Source organism: Hipposideros armiger, unplaced genomic scaffold, assembly GCF_001890085.2.
Source record: "Hipposideros armiger isolate ML-2016 unplaced genomic scaffold, ASM189008v1 scaffold_85, whole genome shotgun sequence".
Lineage (NCBI taxonomy): Eukaryota > Metazoa > Chordata > Mammalia > Chiroptera > Hipposideridae > Hipposideros > Hipposideros armiger.
Genome location: NW_017731435.1, coordinates 7,011 through 25,500, shown reverse-complemented (window position 1 = coordinate 25,500; position 18,490 = coordinate 7,011). Strand labels below are relative to the sequence as shown.

At 48.1% G+C, this 18,490-nt stretch overlaps 2 protein-coding genes across 2 annotated transcripts in view; one reads left to right on the top strand and one right to left on the bottom strand.

Annotated features, from left to right (window-relative positions):
* Positions 1–6,161, top strand: part of CYP2E1 (cytochrome P450 family 2 subfamily E member 1) — a gene marked incomplete in the record, with an annotated part of 11,311 nt that extends 5,150 nt beyond the window's left edge. Inside the window, 5 exon segments of the mRNA XM_019644068.1 lie at positions 30–206; positions 1,332–1,473; positions 4,235–4,422; positions 4,902–5,043; positions 5,825–6,161. Of these exon segments, the coding sequence (XP_019499613.1) occupies positions 30–206; positions 1,332–1,473; positions 4,235–4,422; positions 4,902–5,043; positions 5,825–6,027 (852 nt within the window).
* Positions 6,162–9,886: 3,725 nt separating this feature from the next.
* On the bottom strand, positions 9,887–14,420 carry SYCE1 (synaptonemal complex central element protein 1). The gene is made up of 10 exons (XM_019644082.1): positions 13,713–14,420; positions 13,045–13,092; positions 12,763–12,817; positions 11,891–11,980; positions 11,664–11,727; positions 10,839–10,905; positions 10,621–10,744; positions 10,460–10,549; positions 10,260–10,347; positions 9,887–10,013 (listed from the first exon to the last, which is right to left on the bottom strand). The coding sequence occupies exons 1-10, from the start codon at positions 13,858–13,860 to the stop codon at positions 9,936–9,938; spliced, it is 852 nt and encodes a 283-aa protein (XP_019499627.1). The 5' UTR covers positions 13,861–14,420; the 3' UTR covers positions 9,887–9,935.
* Between the last annotated feature and the right edge of the window lie 4,070 nt (positions 14,421–18,490).

Genomic DNA, 18,490 nt, shown 5'->3' with positions numbered 1-18,490 from the left:
TCTCTCTCTCTCTCTCTCTCTCTCTGTAGATTTATAATGTTTTTTCAACCTATCTATACTACCTGCCTGGAACCCATAGAAAAGTAATGAAAAATGTGTCTGAAATAAAAAACGATATTTTAGAAAGAGTAAAGGAGCACCACAAGTCACTGGACCCCAACTGCCCCCGAGACTTCATCGACTGCCTGCTCATAGAGATGGAGAAGGTATCCTCACGACATAGTCTGTGAAGCCAAGTGCAGCTGTTATGAAATTGGGGTGTATGTGTGTGTGTGTGTGTGTGTGTGTGTGTGAGAGAGAGAGAGAGAGAGAGATTTATATTATATTATATTACATTACATTATATTTTATATTGCATTATATTATTATATTGTATTATAACCTGCACTGCTGGTGCCCAAACTGCCCTCACTGGGCCCTTTGTGATGCTTTCAGTTTCACACAAGCACACTGGCTCCAGCATGGCCACCACACACTGTGCCCACACCAGCCAACAGCCTGCCTGGCTGACCTTCACCACCACTGCACTGGCCACCGCGCTGTCCAACAGGACGGTCTTTCTCAGGGAACTGGTCAGGGGCTGTGGGACCAGGTTTGTGGGTCCCTCACATTGGCTGCCTCCAGGCTCTGTTTCCTAACCACAACTGTGTCCCATATGAGGAGAAGCCCTCGGCGTCCCTCATTAGTACATAAACCCCAATTTGTGCATGACTTAAAGGGGTCCCAGGCCTACCCAGCATCTGCCTGAGCCTCTCAGACCCCCAGCCCAGGTAGGTGAAGCCTCTTCTTTTTCCTTTGATGTCACTGGTGTCTCTAATCAGCATGTGACTCCACACCTGATTTCACTAGATAATGGGCTTTGGTTATCTGAGAAACCCATCCAGGAGTCGGTCCCCTCACTGCCTTTCCAGGTGTCTGGGTCTTAGGGACGTCCCTCCCTTCTGGGATCCAAAGATGCTTGCTGTGGGGGCTGAAGGAGGCCGAGGGCAGCCTCTGAGATTCTTGGGTTGTTAGCGGAGGCCCCATACCTCAGCCTTGGGCTACAGAAGGTCATAGCACAGGACCAGGAAGAGCCTCACTCCCAGGATGGCCCTCATGGCTATAGAAGGGGCACAGTCCCGCCCATGGCTAGTTTCCTGGGCGCCGAGGTATCACTGGCTGTGTAATGGGAATGACTATCTCCACAGGACAGCCTGTGTGCACCTGCCCCTCCTCACTGTGCAGCTGGCAGGGCTGCCGGGCTCTCTGCTGATGAGGGACACAGGGCTCTCTTTCTTGTTCACCGGAAGATGTCCCATTATCAACTTTCTGTCTGTCTCTAACATCTTCAGGAAAAACAAGGTGCAGAGCCTGTGTACACCTTGGACAACATTGCAGTGACCGTAGCCGACCTGTTGTTTGCGGGGACAGAGACCACCAGCACCACTCTGAGATACGGGCTTCTGATTCTCATGAAGTACCCAGACATCGAAGGTATGTCAAGTGACAGGCAAGGATGCCAGGGCTGTGAGGCTGTCACACCTGGACTGTCAGCCTAGAGTGTTTAGGCTTCAGCTTTCTGTCTGCAAAGCGGGAACCGGCATTGCTTAACTCTTGCAGGACTGGCACTTGGGATAGATGGACAAATTCTTTTTTTTTTTTAATATGCAAGCAGGGTTTATTAGTGGTATGTTCTCAGGGAAGAGAATGTGACTAGCCGAGGTTGTGGAGAGAGAGAGAGAGAGAGAGAGAGAGAGAGAGAGAGAGAGAGAGAGAGAGCACGCCTCCTTGTCCTGAGGACTCAATGGACAAATTCTTTGAAGGGAATTGCTCTTGTACATGACCCTGGCTCCTGCCCCACCACCACCTTTACCCTGCCATGGTGCTGGCACCTGCGACTCAGGTGACCCCAGATGCAGCAGAGGTGCCCACCATCCCAGGGACCCTGGCAGCAGCACAAGAATGAACACAGTGGCACCTTTCCCAGAGGCAGCGGAGGGTGGAAAGTGCAGCCTGTCAAACAGAACTGGAGAAAACGCAGGTAGGAGTAATTGAAAACATGTGCTTTAGTGCCACCTACTAGAAAACAGAAGAAAGGCCTGCAATTATCAGCCTGCTGAATTCAAAATCAAAGTACACAAAGCCTTATCTACAAAAGAGAAGTGTTTGCTACTACAGATGCGGGGCAGAGGGCCAACCCATCCATCACCACGATAAATCACGGTAACACGGTATCACAGAACGTAACAATTCTCCAGAAAACAAACTCAAAGTCACAGAAGGTTGTGATCTAACTGGTAGCAAATTCAACATACCTGTCATGAAGAAACTCAACAAGCTACAAGAAAACTCAGAAAGACCATTCAATGAGCTCAGGAAAAATTGAGGAAGACACAAGTAAATGGAAAGATACCCTGTGTTCATAGATTGAAAGAATTAACATTGTTAAAATGTCCATACTACCTACAGCAATCTACAGATTCGATGCAATCCATATTGAAATCCCAATGTCATTTTTCACAGAAACAGAACAAAAAATCTTAACATTTGTATGGAAACAAAAAAGACCCCAAATAGCCAAAGTAATCCTGAGAAAAAAAGAACAAAGCTGAAGGTATCACACATCCTGATTTCAAATTATACTACAAAGCTGTAGTAACCAAAACAGTGTGGTACTGGCAGAAAAACAGATAGATCAATAGAACAGAATCAAGAGACCAGAAGTAAACTCACACATATATGGACAAATAATATACAACAAAGGAGCAAAGAGGAGACCATGGAGAAAGGACAGTCTCTTCAATAAATAGTGTTGGGAAAACTGGACAGCCACATGTGAAGAAATGAAATTCAAATAATATCTGACACTAAAGTTAACTCAAAATTGATTAAAGATGTTAACATAATACCTGAAACCATGTAATACATAAAAGAAAACAGGTGGTGGTAAGCTCCTTGACACTGGTCTTAGTGATGTTTTTGTAGATTTGACTCTAATAATTTAAACAGGCAAGGGAAACAAAAATAGAAATAAACGAATAGGACAACATCAAACTCAAAAGCTTCAGCACAGCAAAGGAAACCATCAAGAAAGTGAAAAGACAACCTGCTGAATGGGAAAAGATAGTTGCAAATCAGACATCTGATAAGGGTTCAATATCTAAATTATATAAGGAAGTCATACAACTCAACAACAACAAACTAACAACCTGATTTAAAAATGGGCAGAGGACCTGAATAGACATTTTTTCAAAGAGTACATACAGACAGCCAATAGGCACATGAAAGATATTTATCACTAATCATCAGGGAAATGCAAATCAAAACCACAATGAGAGTCACACCTATTATGATGGCTATTATCAGAAAGACAAGAAATAACTAGTGTTGGCGAGGATGTGGAGAAAAGGGAACCCTCGTGCACTGTTGTGGATGTAAACTGGTGCAGCCACTACGGAAAACAGTGTGGAGAATCCTCAAAACATTAGAAATAGAGCCACCTTAGGACCCAGCAATCGCACTTCTGGGTATTTATCTGAAGAATATTAAAATGCTAATTGAAAAAAATATATGCACCTCTACATTCATTGCAGCATTATTTACAACAACCAAGATATGGAAATAACCTAAGTGTCCATCAGTGGCTGGATGGATAAAGAAGACGTGTGGTATGTGTACACACACACACACACACACACACGAATGGAACATTATTAAGCCATAAAAAGGTTGTAATCTTGCCATTTGCAACAACATGGGTGCACCTGTAAGTTACTACACCAAGTGAACTAAGTCAGATGGAGAAAGACAAATGCCATATGATTTCACTCATATGTAGAATATAAAAAACAGAACAAAGGAACTCATAGAAACAGACAAAAGATCAGTGTTTACCAGAGGCTAAAGGGGGTGGAGGGAGCGTGTGAAGGATAAGGGGGTCAATTATATGGTGATGGTGGAAAGTATACTTTTGGTGTTGAGCACAACATATAGATGTTAAATTTTAATGTTGTACACCAAAAACTTACATAATGCTATAAAGCAGTGTTACCTCAATAAAAAATAAAAAAAGATGGTGGAGGCCAAAACATGCTGAAGACTATAACTTCATAGAGGTTAGCTTTTAGTGACATTTGCAAAGGGGTTATCCAACAATCCAGAGTACTTGGGGCACCCCAAAGCACTGCGCTGGGAGGACGGGTGTTGAGTCAGCCTGGAGTCAGTCCTTCACATCTGTCCATTCGTATCTTGGCAGAGAAACTTCACGAGGAAATTGATAGGGTGATTGGGCCAAGCCGTATCCCTGCCATCAAGGACAGGCTGGAGATGCCCTACATGGATGCTGTGGTACATGAGATCATGCGGTTCATCAACCTCGTGCCTTCCAACCTGTACCACAAAGCCACCCGGGACACAGTGTTCAGAGGATACGTCATCCCCAAGGTCAGCTGTGAATCTAGACTGCACACCCTGAGCAGCATCCTAGCGGCTGTGCTGCTCTCCTGCCAGGGAGCACGATGGGGTATCCAAGGGAACCTCCTTACGGCAGATGTGGCCGAACTGTGGGAGCTGGGCCAGCAGAGTGCTGCCTTGCCAGCAGTCCTCACATGGACCCTGTAAGCACAGAAACGGAGGAAATATAGAAAAGGGACTCCTCAGATAGTGCCAGGGCTTTGTGGTATATTCTGACATCAGAAACCAACAACAGTAACATCCAGCTCTGGAGTCACTCCTCTGAAGAGCTCAGAGCTCTCTCGCTGTTCACATCTGACCCTGAGGCTTCCTGTCTTGTCCTTAAGCAAACACCTTCCCCCACTGGAATCGTATTATCTGTGTGAGGTAAACCTCAAAACAATGGGCTTGCACATCAAAGGCCATGGTTGGCTAACTTGACTGACTGAGACAGCCTTTATCCCTTCTAGGGCACAATCGTAATTCCAACACTGGACTCCCTCTTGTACGACAAACAAGAATTCCCTGATCCAGAGCAATTTAAGCCAGAGCACTTTCTGAATGAAAATGGAAAGTTCAAGTACAGTGACCATTTCAAGGCATTTTCTGCAGGTAAGAAGCGTTCCAATGTAGCACCTTCCTCAGGGATTTGTCCCAAATTCTTGCCCTCTGCTCTGTGTGTGATCTCTCATCATCCCAGACCTACATCATGTCCCCACTTCTACCACCAACATGATCCAAATGTGTTCTTCCCTGTTCAGAGAGGTTAAATGACATCTTTTCACCAGAAGTCCTGGGAGTGAGGTGTTGCGGATGAATTATTTTTCCATACAGTGGATATTTCACTTTCAGTGCTAAAACTGTTTATCTGTTTAAGAGGACCTACTGGAAAATCCTTCAGAACTGTACTACCTAATTCTCCATAGGGTTACCATACAAAATCTAATGCTTCATTACCTGGGTTCATCATAAGACCACCCAGCCTTCTTTGGGCTGTGACTCAGTGTCTCCCTCATGGACCATTGGCCTCCTTCCCAGAGTCTTCCCTCTGGTGTTGGTGTGAGGGCCAGTCATATGACCAACTTGTAACTTTCACACTGATGTGGCAGCGTTGGCCTTTTTCCTGTAGGACACTGGGGTGAGCATGGGGTAGGCAGGGGCCATCCTTCAACCCAGCGTGGGTTTATGCAGCCAAGCCTTGGTGACTGAGGTGTGTGAAGGCTGGTCCCTGGCGTTCTTATACTGAAATCCACCCCGTGCTTCCTTTCAATGGCAGAGAGGGGTCCATTTCCTTAGGGCTGCACTTTGCCCACAGCCTGCCCCCCCCCCCAGCTCCTGAGCTGCTGTTTCCAAGAGCTGCCGCAATGTCTCATGTATACTGTTTTCACTCCAGGAAAGCGGGTGTGTGTTGGAGAAGGCCTGGCTCGCATGGAGGTGTTTCTGTTCTTGACCGCCATTTTGCAGCACTTCCGCCTGAAGCCGCTTGTTGACCGCAAGGATATTGACCTCAGCCCCATCGTGAATGGGTTTGCCAGCGTCCCACACCCATATAAACTCTGTGTCCTTCCCCGTTCGTGTGAGGCCCGTTCACTCTGAAGATGGTAAAATGGGCATGCTAGAAGCCGCTTTCTTTGTGCAGAGCATGAGGCTGAGCAGGCTATTTATGCAAAGCACGGCACACTGAAATCTCTGTGCATGTCCTTAATAAAACGAATCATGTTTCAAAACCAGCATCTTCCAATCTCTCTCTGACCAACCCCCCAGCCTATCTCTTGTAGGGATCCTGTGATAACCTGGGGCTCTCCCAGATAACCCAGGATAATCTCCCCATCTCAGGATCCTTAGTCACATATTCAGTCCCGTTTGCTGTCAGGTAACATATTCACAGGCTCTGGGATTAGGATGTGGGTGTCACTGAGTATATCATTCCACCAACCACTTTCCACGCCACCCACCTTGGGGCGTGACCAAAATCCAACTTCAACAGACTGGCAATTCAGCCAGCTAAAGACAGCTGTCCCTGCCTGATAGGGGCCTGTCCTCATCATCAGACCCATGCAGTGGTGATGCTGCTGCTAACAGAAAAACGGAAGACTACTTTGGGGATTTCAATTTCAGGAATATCTTAGGAAAACTCTATAAAGTGCTCAAAAATGATAGGAAAATGGAGGAGAATGGATGCCTTTGAGCATGAACGTCTCACTGACCCAGGCAACAGCATTTGGCTGTTACCAGTGTTAGTTTGACTTCCTGGTCAGCACATTCCAGAACTGTGGATTTACATGCCAATTTCCCAAGCCTCAGCGATTACAGGTCCTGTCATCTCCTCAAGGGTGAGCACTGGCCAGGAGGTGATATTGGGTCATTGGGAAAGTCATGACGTATTTTTCTATGCTTTTCAATGCAAAAATGTGTCATGACTTTTCCAACAACCCAATAGTATTTATTATAGGGTATCATGGAGAAGAGGAAACATCATTCAAGGACACGGTTGTGTCATGTTCAGTGGAATTTTGACCTTTTTGTTGCCTTTATTTGGAGACAAAGTATGATTTAAGGAGATGCATATGGATGGCAAAGTGACAAGGGGTGGACTGTTACGATGGCTAATTTTGTGTCAACATAACGGCCATGGGTGCCCAGATGTTTGTTCAGGCACTACTCTGGGTGTGTCTGTTTCTGGATGAGATTAACATCTGAATTGGTAGACTTTGAGTAAAGCAGATTGCTCTCCCCAATGTGCTGGGCCTCACCCAATCAGTTGAGGGTCTGAATAGGACAAAAAGTCTGAGTGACGGCTGAGCTGGGACATTAGTCTTCTCCTGCCCTCAGACTTCTGCTCACACCGTCTGTCCTGGTTCTCAGGCCTTCTGCTTGGGGCTGGAACTTGTCCATCAAACTAGCTGACTGCAGGTCTTGGAACTGCTCAGCCTCCGTAATTGTATGAGCAATTCCTTGTATTTAAATTGATTCTGTTTATGTGGAGAGCCCTAACATACCCCATATTGAAGTCAGTCATAAAGTGTTTCTCAAAAATTGCTTTTTACATTTACACATATTGATCTTTTGGTATATGATCTAGGGACCAAATGTTATTACTTCTTTCTTAACAGATGTGTTTGATCCAGCGACATTTACTGAGAAATTGAAATGACTCAGCAGGGTCACCTTGGTAATTCCTGTGTGCACATGTGCACCGGGCTCTTCCTCCTCTCGTGCCAGCTGTCTGTCCTTCCTTCAACACTACAGGGTCTTACTGACTGTAGCTTCGTAGTGTTTTCATATCCTGTAGACACCTTCTCGCCGTGTTCATCTTCACAGCATGTGGGCTGTGCTTGGACCTTTGCGTTCCCACATGCATGCATTTTACAATCATTCTGTGCATTCGCACCAAAGGCCTGCACAGTTTTCATTGAGATTGCCATGATTCATGTATCACTGTGGGCAGAAATGGCACCTTTACAGTGAGTTTCCAATTTATGAGCACTGTCTACCTTCGTTTATGTAGGTCTTTCAAAAATTTCTGTGAACTGTAGTTTTCTAAGAGGTTGCCTTGACTATCATTACATTAATTCCTAGATACATGGTATTTTATGCTATTGCAAATGTCTATTTTAAAATTTCATTTTGTTATTTGTTGCTGCTTTGTTCCAGCATGCCTGCAACTGGCTGTTTTGCTGGACCAGAATGTGCATCTGCATGACCTCTGACCTCTGGACTGTAGAGTAAGCTGACTTTGGGTGTAGTTCATACCAGTTGGTAATCCCTGTTTCCTGACTAAAAGTGAAATTTATGATTGACCAGGTTCTCACCTAGTGTTGGTGAGAACATGGAGGGCTCTTCTGCTGGGCTGGTTTGCAGCAAGATTATGCCCATGTTACGAGCAGGGTATAAAGCCCGGCTACACTCCACCTGGGGTTTGCTGCTTCCTGATGTGAGTGTGGACAGGAAAACTGGAGTCCGTGGCCTGTCTCCCGGCCACTTAAGTGAAGCAGCCTTTGGTTGAGGTTCTCAAGCTCACCTGATGCAGGCCCTTCCTGTAGGACCATTGCTACATTGTATCACTTCCTTGCAATAGAGATTCCAGGCACTGTTATTTTGGGTCCTGTGCCCTGGTCTATACACATAAATTAAATTTTAAAATATTCACCTCTGTTCAGCAACCTTGTATATTTATTTAGCCATTCTGTAATTTATCTGTAGATGCTGCTACATTTCTAAAGTACATAAGCATAAATCGTTACGCCTTCATTTCTGTCCTGTTTCACTGTCTAGAGCTTCCAGCAGGTAAATAGTATTTGAATATGCCTGAAATGCTTTAAATGTTTCACCCATAAGTATAAAGGAAGTTACCTTCTATACCTAGTTTTTTTTTTTTAATAAATAGGTATTACATGTAAAGGCCTTTTATTCATCAGTTTAACTGTTTTTTGTTGTTGTATTTTATTGTGAACCAACTAAACCTACAAAAGTAGTTCTAATCATGGGCTTAGCTGAATTGCAGTTTTTAGAAATGTTTCCATTTCATTCAGGTGAATGTACTGTCTTAATTCTCATGAGACCTAAGATTTATTTTGACAGGGTATTGCCAGTTTTTTTTGTGTAACACAGGTACGATTAACCCCATCTCATAGCCAGAAAACCTGGAGGCTGGGTTTGGGGTTCGATGCCCAAGGCCTCTGGCTGAACAGCTTCCCAGTGTGTCCTTTCACGGGAACGGTGCTTTTCAGTCTGGGGGCTGTTTGGGTAGCTTTCCAACTCCATCATGTTACTGTCCTAGCTGGGTGTGGGACCCTTTCAAGAAAAAGAATCTCTTTGTATGTAACTAATTTTTTACCCAGAAGCACAGTCTTTGACGCTCATCATTGTCCTTCATCGGTGGGCCCATTTTGGATTTGAAACAGGCCTTGGAGTACACAACAACAGTCCTTAGTGAGTGATGCCGTTTCTAATATATTCATGGAACAAGTGTCTTGGTTCTATATTTTGTGTCCATGAGAGCACAAACTACAGTCAGCCTCCAATTTCATTTTTCTCAGCTAATCAGTGGGGGACTGTGAGCAAATAACGGACTGGCTGAGGTCCTTAGCTCCTTGGTCCTCATTGTTGGGATTTCTGGGGTTCTGTGTATTCCAAACCTGAATAAGGAATTGAAGAAACAATCCCAGGGTGGTTTTGGAGAACGCCTGAGCTTATTGTGAGCGTGTCTCAAGCCTGCGTCCCTCGGCCTGGGGACCCAGAGTGGTGTGTCAAGTCCTAGAAATGAGCACACCAGAAGCTATGAGGTTAAAGCCGCATTTGCTGAGCAGCTGCTGTGGGAATCAGGCTGAGGCTGGGAGGCAGGGTGCGGCCAAGGCTTCCCCCACTCTCAAGGTCCAGGGGTCTTGGGCCGGACAAGCGCCAACCCTTCAGCATAGACTCAGCTGAGGCAGTTGTATTGAAATAGTGTCTTTATTTCCCAAAGCGCATGGAATGAGTGCCAGGGCAGGGTGGGTCCTCCTCGCCTAGGAGGGTATCAGGCCCTGCTTGGCGGGCAGCTCTGGGTCTCTCTCCTCACTGAGTCCGAGGGGCTTGGGCCTGGCCTGTGGGAGGTCAGGGTCTGAGACGGGGGCCTCCATGCATCCCTGTACGCACACCCTCCCTGGGGCCTGCCCCTTCCCACCCGGCCCCTGCCAGCCTCTGTGCCTTTGCCTTGGCTGTGCTCCTGTGGCAAGGCCCTTCCCCAAAGACCGTCCTCTGAGGACTCCCCGGAACCTCTCCTTGCCTTCCCGCCCCCCTGCCCCTTTCACAAGCTGTCTCTGTCCCCCGCCACCCGATACCAGGCTCACAGCGTCTCCTGAGCCAGCCCTTTCCTCTTGCTTGTTCTGGGCCTGAGCAGGGACCTGCACTGCGAGCTTTTCCAGTTCCTCCTTCAGCCTGGACAGAAGGGTGAGGGGGAGGCGAGGAAGGACAGAAGGGTGTGAGAGGCCAGGAGAGACTCCCTCGGCCAAGCCGCCCTTGTGGACTGCCGCGAGGGCTCCATGCCCACCTCTGCCTCTTCTGTTGCAGCTGGGCGTGGTGCTGGGCGGTGTCCTCCAGCAGCTGCCGGGCCCTTCTGTTCTCGTCCTCAAACAGGTGCCTGAGGGTGGGGCCATCAGTGCGGCAGCTTCCTCCCTCCGCCCCGTCCCCCCGACCTGGTCCCACTCTTACACCGCAGATGCTGCCTCCTGGCTGCGGAGGAACAGCCCCTCAGCGATGGCTGAGTGACCCTTAGCTCCAAACTGGGAGCACAGACGGAGCTTCACATCTTCCAACTTGGCCTCCGCCAGCTTCTCTGCAGTAGGAAAGGAAAGGTGGGTGTGGCGTGGTGTGGCGTGGCCAGACTGGACAGGGTGGGGTGGGGCATGGCGTGATGGAGCAGGCCTCACCTTCCTTAAGCAACTGCTCCTTGCTGCTGTCCAGTGCACCAATCTCCTGGGCCAGTTGCTCTGGCCGCTGAGGGGATAGAAACGTCCATCCACAACTCCCAGCTGCCCCCACGCGCCTCAGATGCCTACCTGGACCTAGTCTTTACTCAGCACGCCTCAGTTCCTACTACAGCGGCCCTCCCTGCATGCCAGGCACAGTCCAGCCTCGGGGCGTATGCACTGGCCACTGCCCTTGCCTGTCACTGTTTCACCCCAGACACCTACAGTGCTGTGCTGGAGAGGCTGATGAGGCGGTTACCATTCAGAAGCTTTGCAATCAGCCCTGGGGTGATCCTGCAAACACTGTTAAGTCAGGGTGGTTCTCTGCCGAATCAGTTAGCAGGCCAGTACTGCGCTCCTGTCCCTGTGTGGCCTTCCGTCCTGACATTCATCCTCTCTGCCTATCTTCTTGTTTACAGCCTGGATCCCCCGGTGGCAAACACTGGCGTGCTTGGTTCTCCGCTGTCTGCCCTATGCCTGTGATGGCCCCAAACACACCCACGGACCTCCTTGATGGACAACCTCTCCTTGGCTCATCAGGGCTCCTCCTGACCACTGAAGGGCCTGGGAGGGCAGCAGGCATGGGTGGGCTGGACCAACTAGAGGGTGAAGCCTGTGGTGAGGACGGCCTAAACTGGGGGCCATTTTGACATGGCTATCAGGGCTTGCTCAGGAATGGGGTGTGGCATGTGACGGGAAGGGATCCTGGAGGGTGACCCTGAATTGGGGGCCTCGTGCTGCTGGGGAAGATGGGGAAGGTGGGAGGAGTGGCATTGAGTGACTCACGTGGAATTCCCAGAGGTCCTTGTGCTGGCCCATCAGCTCCTCCAGCTGGTCCTCGAAATGCAACCTGGGGGCCGACAACATGGGATGAGGGGCTGAGGGTTCAGGCCAGGCCTCCTCACACACACACCGAGGTGGGGCCTGCTGGTGCTCTTTGCTCTGCTGGCAGCGACCCCACCCCTGGTGTCACCGCCACCACCACCCCACCCCGCCCAGGCACTGGGCTTTACCTCAGCTGCCTCTGTTTGCTCTTCTCTTCCTCGATCTGGGAGTTCAGGGCAGAAATGCGCTCCTTGCACTCCTGCAGCACAGTCTGCTTCCTGGGAAGAGGCAAGGCAGCCCTCAGTCATGTTCTCTGGATGTGTCCCTAGGATGGGCTGGGGTGAGGCTTTTGCCTCCTTCTCTTGAGTCAGTGCTAGCCTTCTATTGGGTTGCCGGAAAAGTCATGACGTTATTTTTTTTGTTTTTCATTGGAAAAATGTGTCATGACTTTTCTGACAGCCCAATAGAGTGAAGTACTCTGTAATTTTGCGGGGCATGAGCATGTGGCCCCTGCACATATCTCTGTGAGGGTTAGAGATCGATATGGGCGTGGTCAAGCACAGAAGCACACACACTCAATCTCATCTGAGTTTCTCAAACTGTACTAATCTGCGTCTGCCAGGGTGGGGCTTCTGGTCCCAAAAAGAGCTAAGTAAGTGTTCAGGAGGCAGAGAGAGGGACGCACAGATAGCTGGGTGGACGAAAAGATAGTGGACAATAGAGACTGGGTGGGCAGATGGCTGGCTTGATGCCTCAATGAAGGGACAGATGGACAGATAAGAGAAGAGACAGCCACAGGACCTGTGGGACAAGCACAAGGCACAAGAAAACCCAGCTGAAGGAATGTAATTCATATTCCAGCAAATGAATGATTATCCCAGTGAGTGGGACAGCCCATAAGTCGACTGCCCACTGCTGGAGCCGTGGAGGAAGACACTCGTGGCCTTTCCATGTCACAGAGGAAGAAACTGAGAGCAGTGGGCCTTAGCCCTTTGTCCCATTTTCACGGATCCACCAGAAGGCACAGGAGGGCAAAGCAAGGTCCTGGCGGGGCTCTTACCTCTGGGCCTCACTTTCCTTCTCCTGGCAGTGGAGCCGAAGGATCTTCAGGGTCTCTGCAGGGAGAGGGACCGACAGCCCCACGAGAGGTATCAGCTTTGGAGAAGTAACGGGGCCACATCATGTGTAGTCTCGTGGGACCTGATGGAACTGTGTGATTTACTGCAAGTCTGGTGGAAGCCACAGGAAGGATGCAAGGGTTTCAAAAGTTTTGGGCTGCTATGGGGAGAGCTTCTGCAGGGTGACAAAGGCAGAAGCCTGGACACAGATGGGCTGCAATTACCTTGCTTTTGGCTCAAGATCTCTTCCAGGCGTACTTTCTCGCCACTCACTGGAAAACACAGTAACATGTTCAGGTATCAGGGACATCCAACTGCACCTTCAGTCACATGGGTGGTGGTACAGCCCTGTCCCCAACCCCAAATGTGGACCCTTCAAGCTAAGTAAGCCCCTCCCTTCTGGTACCCATACTCCCAGGAAGCACCAAAAGGCCCTGACGTTGATAAAGGGTGACTGGAAGGGCCCTGCAGAAGCCAGTGCATTTACACAGAGGGGAGAGAAAAAAAAACTGGGATAAGAACTGTGAAGAAACACATCAAGCCACCTGCAGTAAGGGGCATGTGACCAGGTGCGGGCAGGGTGTCCTCAAGATAGGATGACTGGAGAAGGTCTCAGAATGGGACATCAGAGCTGAGAAAGGAATGCTGATGTAAAGCAGCAGGAACCTGCATTATTGAGGGAACAAACCTAGCAAAGGCCTAGAGGTGGGAGTACGCTTGAAGGGTGTTTTGGGAACACTCCCACCCACACTGGGAGGGGGTAGATTCTCTGGTCTCAGGAGACCAGAGAAAGGGCAGGGCCCTTGGCCACAGCAAGGATGCTGGGTGTCTGCAGTACTGGGTTCAGGGGACATGACACCGTAGGCCCTCCGGCTGACACCGGCACACTTACGTGAGTCCAGTTCCTTCTGCAGGGCCTCCCAAACGGTCCGGGCCTCTCCCAGCTCCTCGCTGGCTTTCTTTTTTGCTGTACCAAAGAGCAGAAGGATAGACGCTGTGTAAGTGCAGCCTGCAGCTGCACCATCCTTGCAAAGTGACATTTCACAGCTGTCTTCAAGCAAACCTAGACAGGCCGAGACATTACAGAGCAGGAAACGAGGCTTCCGGAGCCCTTCCTGTTGGGCTCAGTTGCAGCAGGGCCAGCTTAATGGAGAGGTGACTACAGCTGCTGCATTGACATGGACCTGTGCTTGGTTGAACACTGCCATGGTTGTCGGGAAGGACTTAGTAATTTACGAACAAGGGGCCCTGCAACCCACGTGGCTGGTCCTGGCTGAGGAGCCAAGGTCCCTGAGCTCACCTTGCTGGACCTTGTTGACCCGGTTAATCAGGACCTCAACCCTGGGCTCTAGGTTTCCAGCTGCAGGGAGGAAGGGAGGCTGAGTAAAGATGACAGCGCAGCAGCAGAGCAGGGGGGCTCTGCAGGGGCTCACATTCCGGTAGGGGAGACAAGGAACAGATAAACAGAGATACTGAGTCAGGCTGTGGTAACTACAGTCAAGAGAAATAAATTGGCAAGGGATTTAAGACCGAAGGAGAGGGACATGCTTCTTCAGATATGGGAAGGCCTCCTGATGGCCCCAGATCCAGTGAGGGCCAGGCCCTGCAGCTCCCTGGGTGGGGGTGGGAGTGGGAGGTGTCTGCCCTGGGTGGGCACACGGCCAGGAGGGGCCTGGTGATCAAACAGAGTTGATGTGCAGGAGGGGTGAAAAAGTCAAGGTGAAAACCTGAATACAGTTTGCAGTTGGCAAGAGGCTTGCAGCTAGGTTTTTGGAAAATGTTTAGCCACCTATGCCCTTCTACTTAACATTGTGAATAATGGGGCCATATTGTCATTTCAAAGAATTAACTTTTAAAAGTAAAAGCAAATGAGTTAATTTCCCAAGGTTGTGAACTGTGGGGACTGGAATTGAATCCACTTCTGCCTGACCCGAAACCTCAGCCCGAATCTCAGTTACAAAGGAGACAAGGACCTTTCTGCAACTTCTTCACCATTTCCATCAAGTCTTCAATTTTCTGTGAGGACTTGGCCTGCCCTGTGGAGACAAAACCAAACATTTCATCATCCTATGGGAAGGAAAGGCTTGAGGAAGGGTCCAATAACGTTGGGCTTGGGCTTGGACTGAGGTGGGTTGATGGCAGGTCTCTGGCCAGAGTGGCGCCCCTGTTCCTTGTCCTGAGGTGGACACTGCATGAGAGATGAACTGAGGCCCTTCATGGTTACCTTTTCCTAAATCGTGAAATGACACCACAAATATCCCCTTAGTAAAGTTGGGGTGAGGGAAGGAATGCGCTCTGCTGATGCCACACAACACCGGGTCAAACCTCGTGATGTAATAATCAAAGAAAAAAAAAGACTGACACATATAACTGGAAATGAGCAAAAATCACTAACTGGCAGCATAATCAACTAGAAAGTTCTACAGAATATTATTAAAAAACCTACAATAGTAAGAAAACTTAATGTCTTGTTTAAATATGCATAACTATAGATAGCGTCTCGTTTACACAATCATGATTCTGAAGCCTTCCTGTAAAAATTTCGTATTAACTTGTTTATAATCAATGCAGGCACTAGCTTTTTGCTCCCTAATTAATTAGCATACCCAAGCAGTTGTTATTAATGGCACCAACATCACAATCAAGATAATCATACACTATGAACCACCTAATGTAAAAGTACAATATAGAATTCTTGCCCCAAAGTGACACATATTTATTAAGCCTCTCAATCTAAATACCAATTCAGAGGAAGCACAGAGACAGAGGAACATGTTAATGGCACATGGGTTAAACCTAACAACATGCAGACTGGGAAACTTCACAAGAAAAACAATGCAGTTTACTTAACAAATTTTGGGGGAAAGGGAAGATCCTTACAGAGAAAGGGATTGAAGAGACATTTCAACCAATCTCAATAAATGGACCACGTTTGGATGTTGACTGTAACAAATGCACTAAAAAATATTGATGACACAAATCAGGGAAATTTGAAAACTGACTAGAGGGTTGATGAAACAGGAATTACTGTAGCTATTATTCAGATGTGGCAATGTTATTGTGATTACTTTTGTGAAAAGACTGCTTATCTTTTTTTTTTTAAAGATTTTTATTGGGGAATTGGGGGATGGGAACAGTGCTGGGGAATTGTGGGAAGGGGAACAGACAAGTTGCTGTCCTTTGGTTCTTCAGTCTAGTTGTGGAGGACGTTGCTTCACTGGGCCACGTTGGCACCATTATTGCGCTCTTCCCGGGTGAGGCACATCAGTCGCCGGCTTCTGGACGGCAGCTCACGCTGGCTGCTGGCTACACACGGTAGCCCATGGCAACCCACTGCCACAGGGACTGCAGCCTACGCCGTCACTGGTGACTTACAGCAGCCCAGCTCCAGGTCGAGCTGTTGTTCACCATCTTAGCTGTAGAGGGCAGTGTCACTGGCCCTCATGTGGGATCCAAACCGGCGGCCCTGCTGCTCAGAGCTGGCGTCCCAAGCCAACTCCTAACCAACGCGCCACTCGGCTGGCTCCACCATTTCATTTTACAGCACTCCAGGCATCATAGCATATCATCCATACATATTTCCATGCTAATCTCCAAAATAAAAAAAATATCTATTGGGTTGTCAGAAAAGCCATGACGCATTTTTGCAACAAAAAACAGAAAAAATACATCATGACTTTTCCAACAGCCCAATAAAAGATAAGCAGTCTTGAGCCGGCCGAGTGGCGCGATGGTTAAGAACTCGCTTGGGATGCCAGAGGGCCCCGGTTCGGATCCCACATGTGAGGGCCAGTGACACTGCCCTCCACAGCTGAGATGCTGAACAACAGCTCAACCTGGAGCTGGGCTGCCATGAGTCGCCGGCGACAGCGTAGGCTGCAGCCCCTGCTGCAATGGGTTGCCATGGGCTACCGTGTGCAGCTTGAGTGGCCGTCCAGAAGCTGGCGACTGATCTGCCTCACCCAGGGAAGAGCGCAATGATGGTGCCAACTTGGGTCAGTGAAGCGACATCCTCCACAACTAGACTGAAAAACAAAAGGACAGCAACTTGTCTGTTCCCCTTCCCCCAATTCTCCAGCACTGTTTCCATCCCCCCAACTCCCCAGTAAAAATCTTTAAAAAAATTAAAATAAAAATAAAAAAGTGGGAAACAATTAGCCAAAGCAATCTTGAGAAAAAAGAACAAAGCCAGAGGTTACCACACTCCCTGACTTTAAATTATACTACAAAGCTACAATAATGAAAACAGTATAGCATTGGCAGAAAAAGAGACACACAGACCAATGGAACAGAATTGAGAGGCCAAAAAGAAACCCTCATGTGTATGGGCAAATAATTTTTGAAAAAGGAGTCAAAAGCATTCACTGGAGAAAAAAAAAAGCTCTTCAATAAATGGTGCTTGGAAAATTGCAAAGTCACATGCAAAAGAACGGAACTAGACTGCTATTTGACACCATACACAAAAAATGAACTCAAAATGAATTAAAGATTTAAATGTAAGACCTGAAACAATAAAACACAAAGAAGAAAGCATAGTTACTAAACTTATGGACCTTGGTCTCACAGAGGATTTTATGAACCTGACCCCAAAGGCAAGGGAAGTAAAAGCAAAATAAAGGAATGGGACTACACCGAACTGCACAGCAAAAGAAACCATCAACAAAACAAAAATGCAGTCAACCAAATGGGAGAAGATATTTGCAAATAACACACCTCGATATGGGGCTAATATCCAAAATAAATGAAGAACACATACAACTCAATATCAAAAAAACAATCCAATTAAAAAATGGGCAGAGAGGGGCCGGCCGAGTGGCGCGATGGTTGGGAACTGGCTTGGGACGCCAGAGGGCCCCGGTTCAGATCCCACATATGAGGGCCAGTGACACTGCCCTCCACAGCTAAGATGCTGAACAACAGCTCAACCTGGAGCTGGGCTGCTGTGAGTCACCTGCGACGGCATAGACTGCAGCCCCTGTGGCAGTGGGTTGCCATGGGCTACCGTGTGTAGCCGGCAGCCAGCGTGAGCGGCCAGCAGCCACAATGAGCGGCCGTCCAGAAGCCGGCGACTGATCTCACCCGGGAAGAGTGCAATGATGGTGCCAACTTGGGCCAGTGAAGCAACGTCCTCCACAACTAGATTGAAGAAAAACGACAGCAACTTGTCTGTTCCCCTTCCCCCAATTCCCCAGCACTGTACCCATCCCCCCAATTCCCCAATAAAAAAAAATCTTTAAAAAAAAATAAAAATGGGCAGAGAGCCTGAATAGACACCTTTCCCAAGGAGACATACAAATGGCCAACAGACATATGAAAAGATGCTCAACTTCATTAGCTATTAGGGAAATGCAAACCACCATGAGACACCACCTCACACCTTTTAGAATGGCTATTATCAACAAGACAAGTAATAACAAGTGTTGGGGAGGTTGTGGAGAAAAAGGAACCCTCATCCACTGTTGGTGGGATTGAAAATTGGTACAGCCACTAAGGAAAACAATATGGAGGTTCCTAAAAAATTAAGAATAGAATTACCATACAAACCAGCAATCCCTCTTCGGGGTATCTACCCACAAAATTTGAAAACATTTATTTGTAAAGATACATGTACTTTTATACCCCTATGATCGCATTATTCAGGGTGGCCAAGATATGGAAACAGTGTCCTTC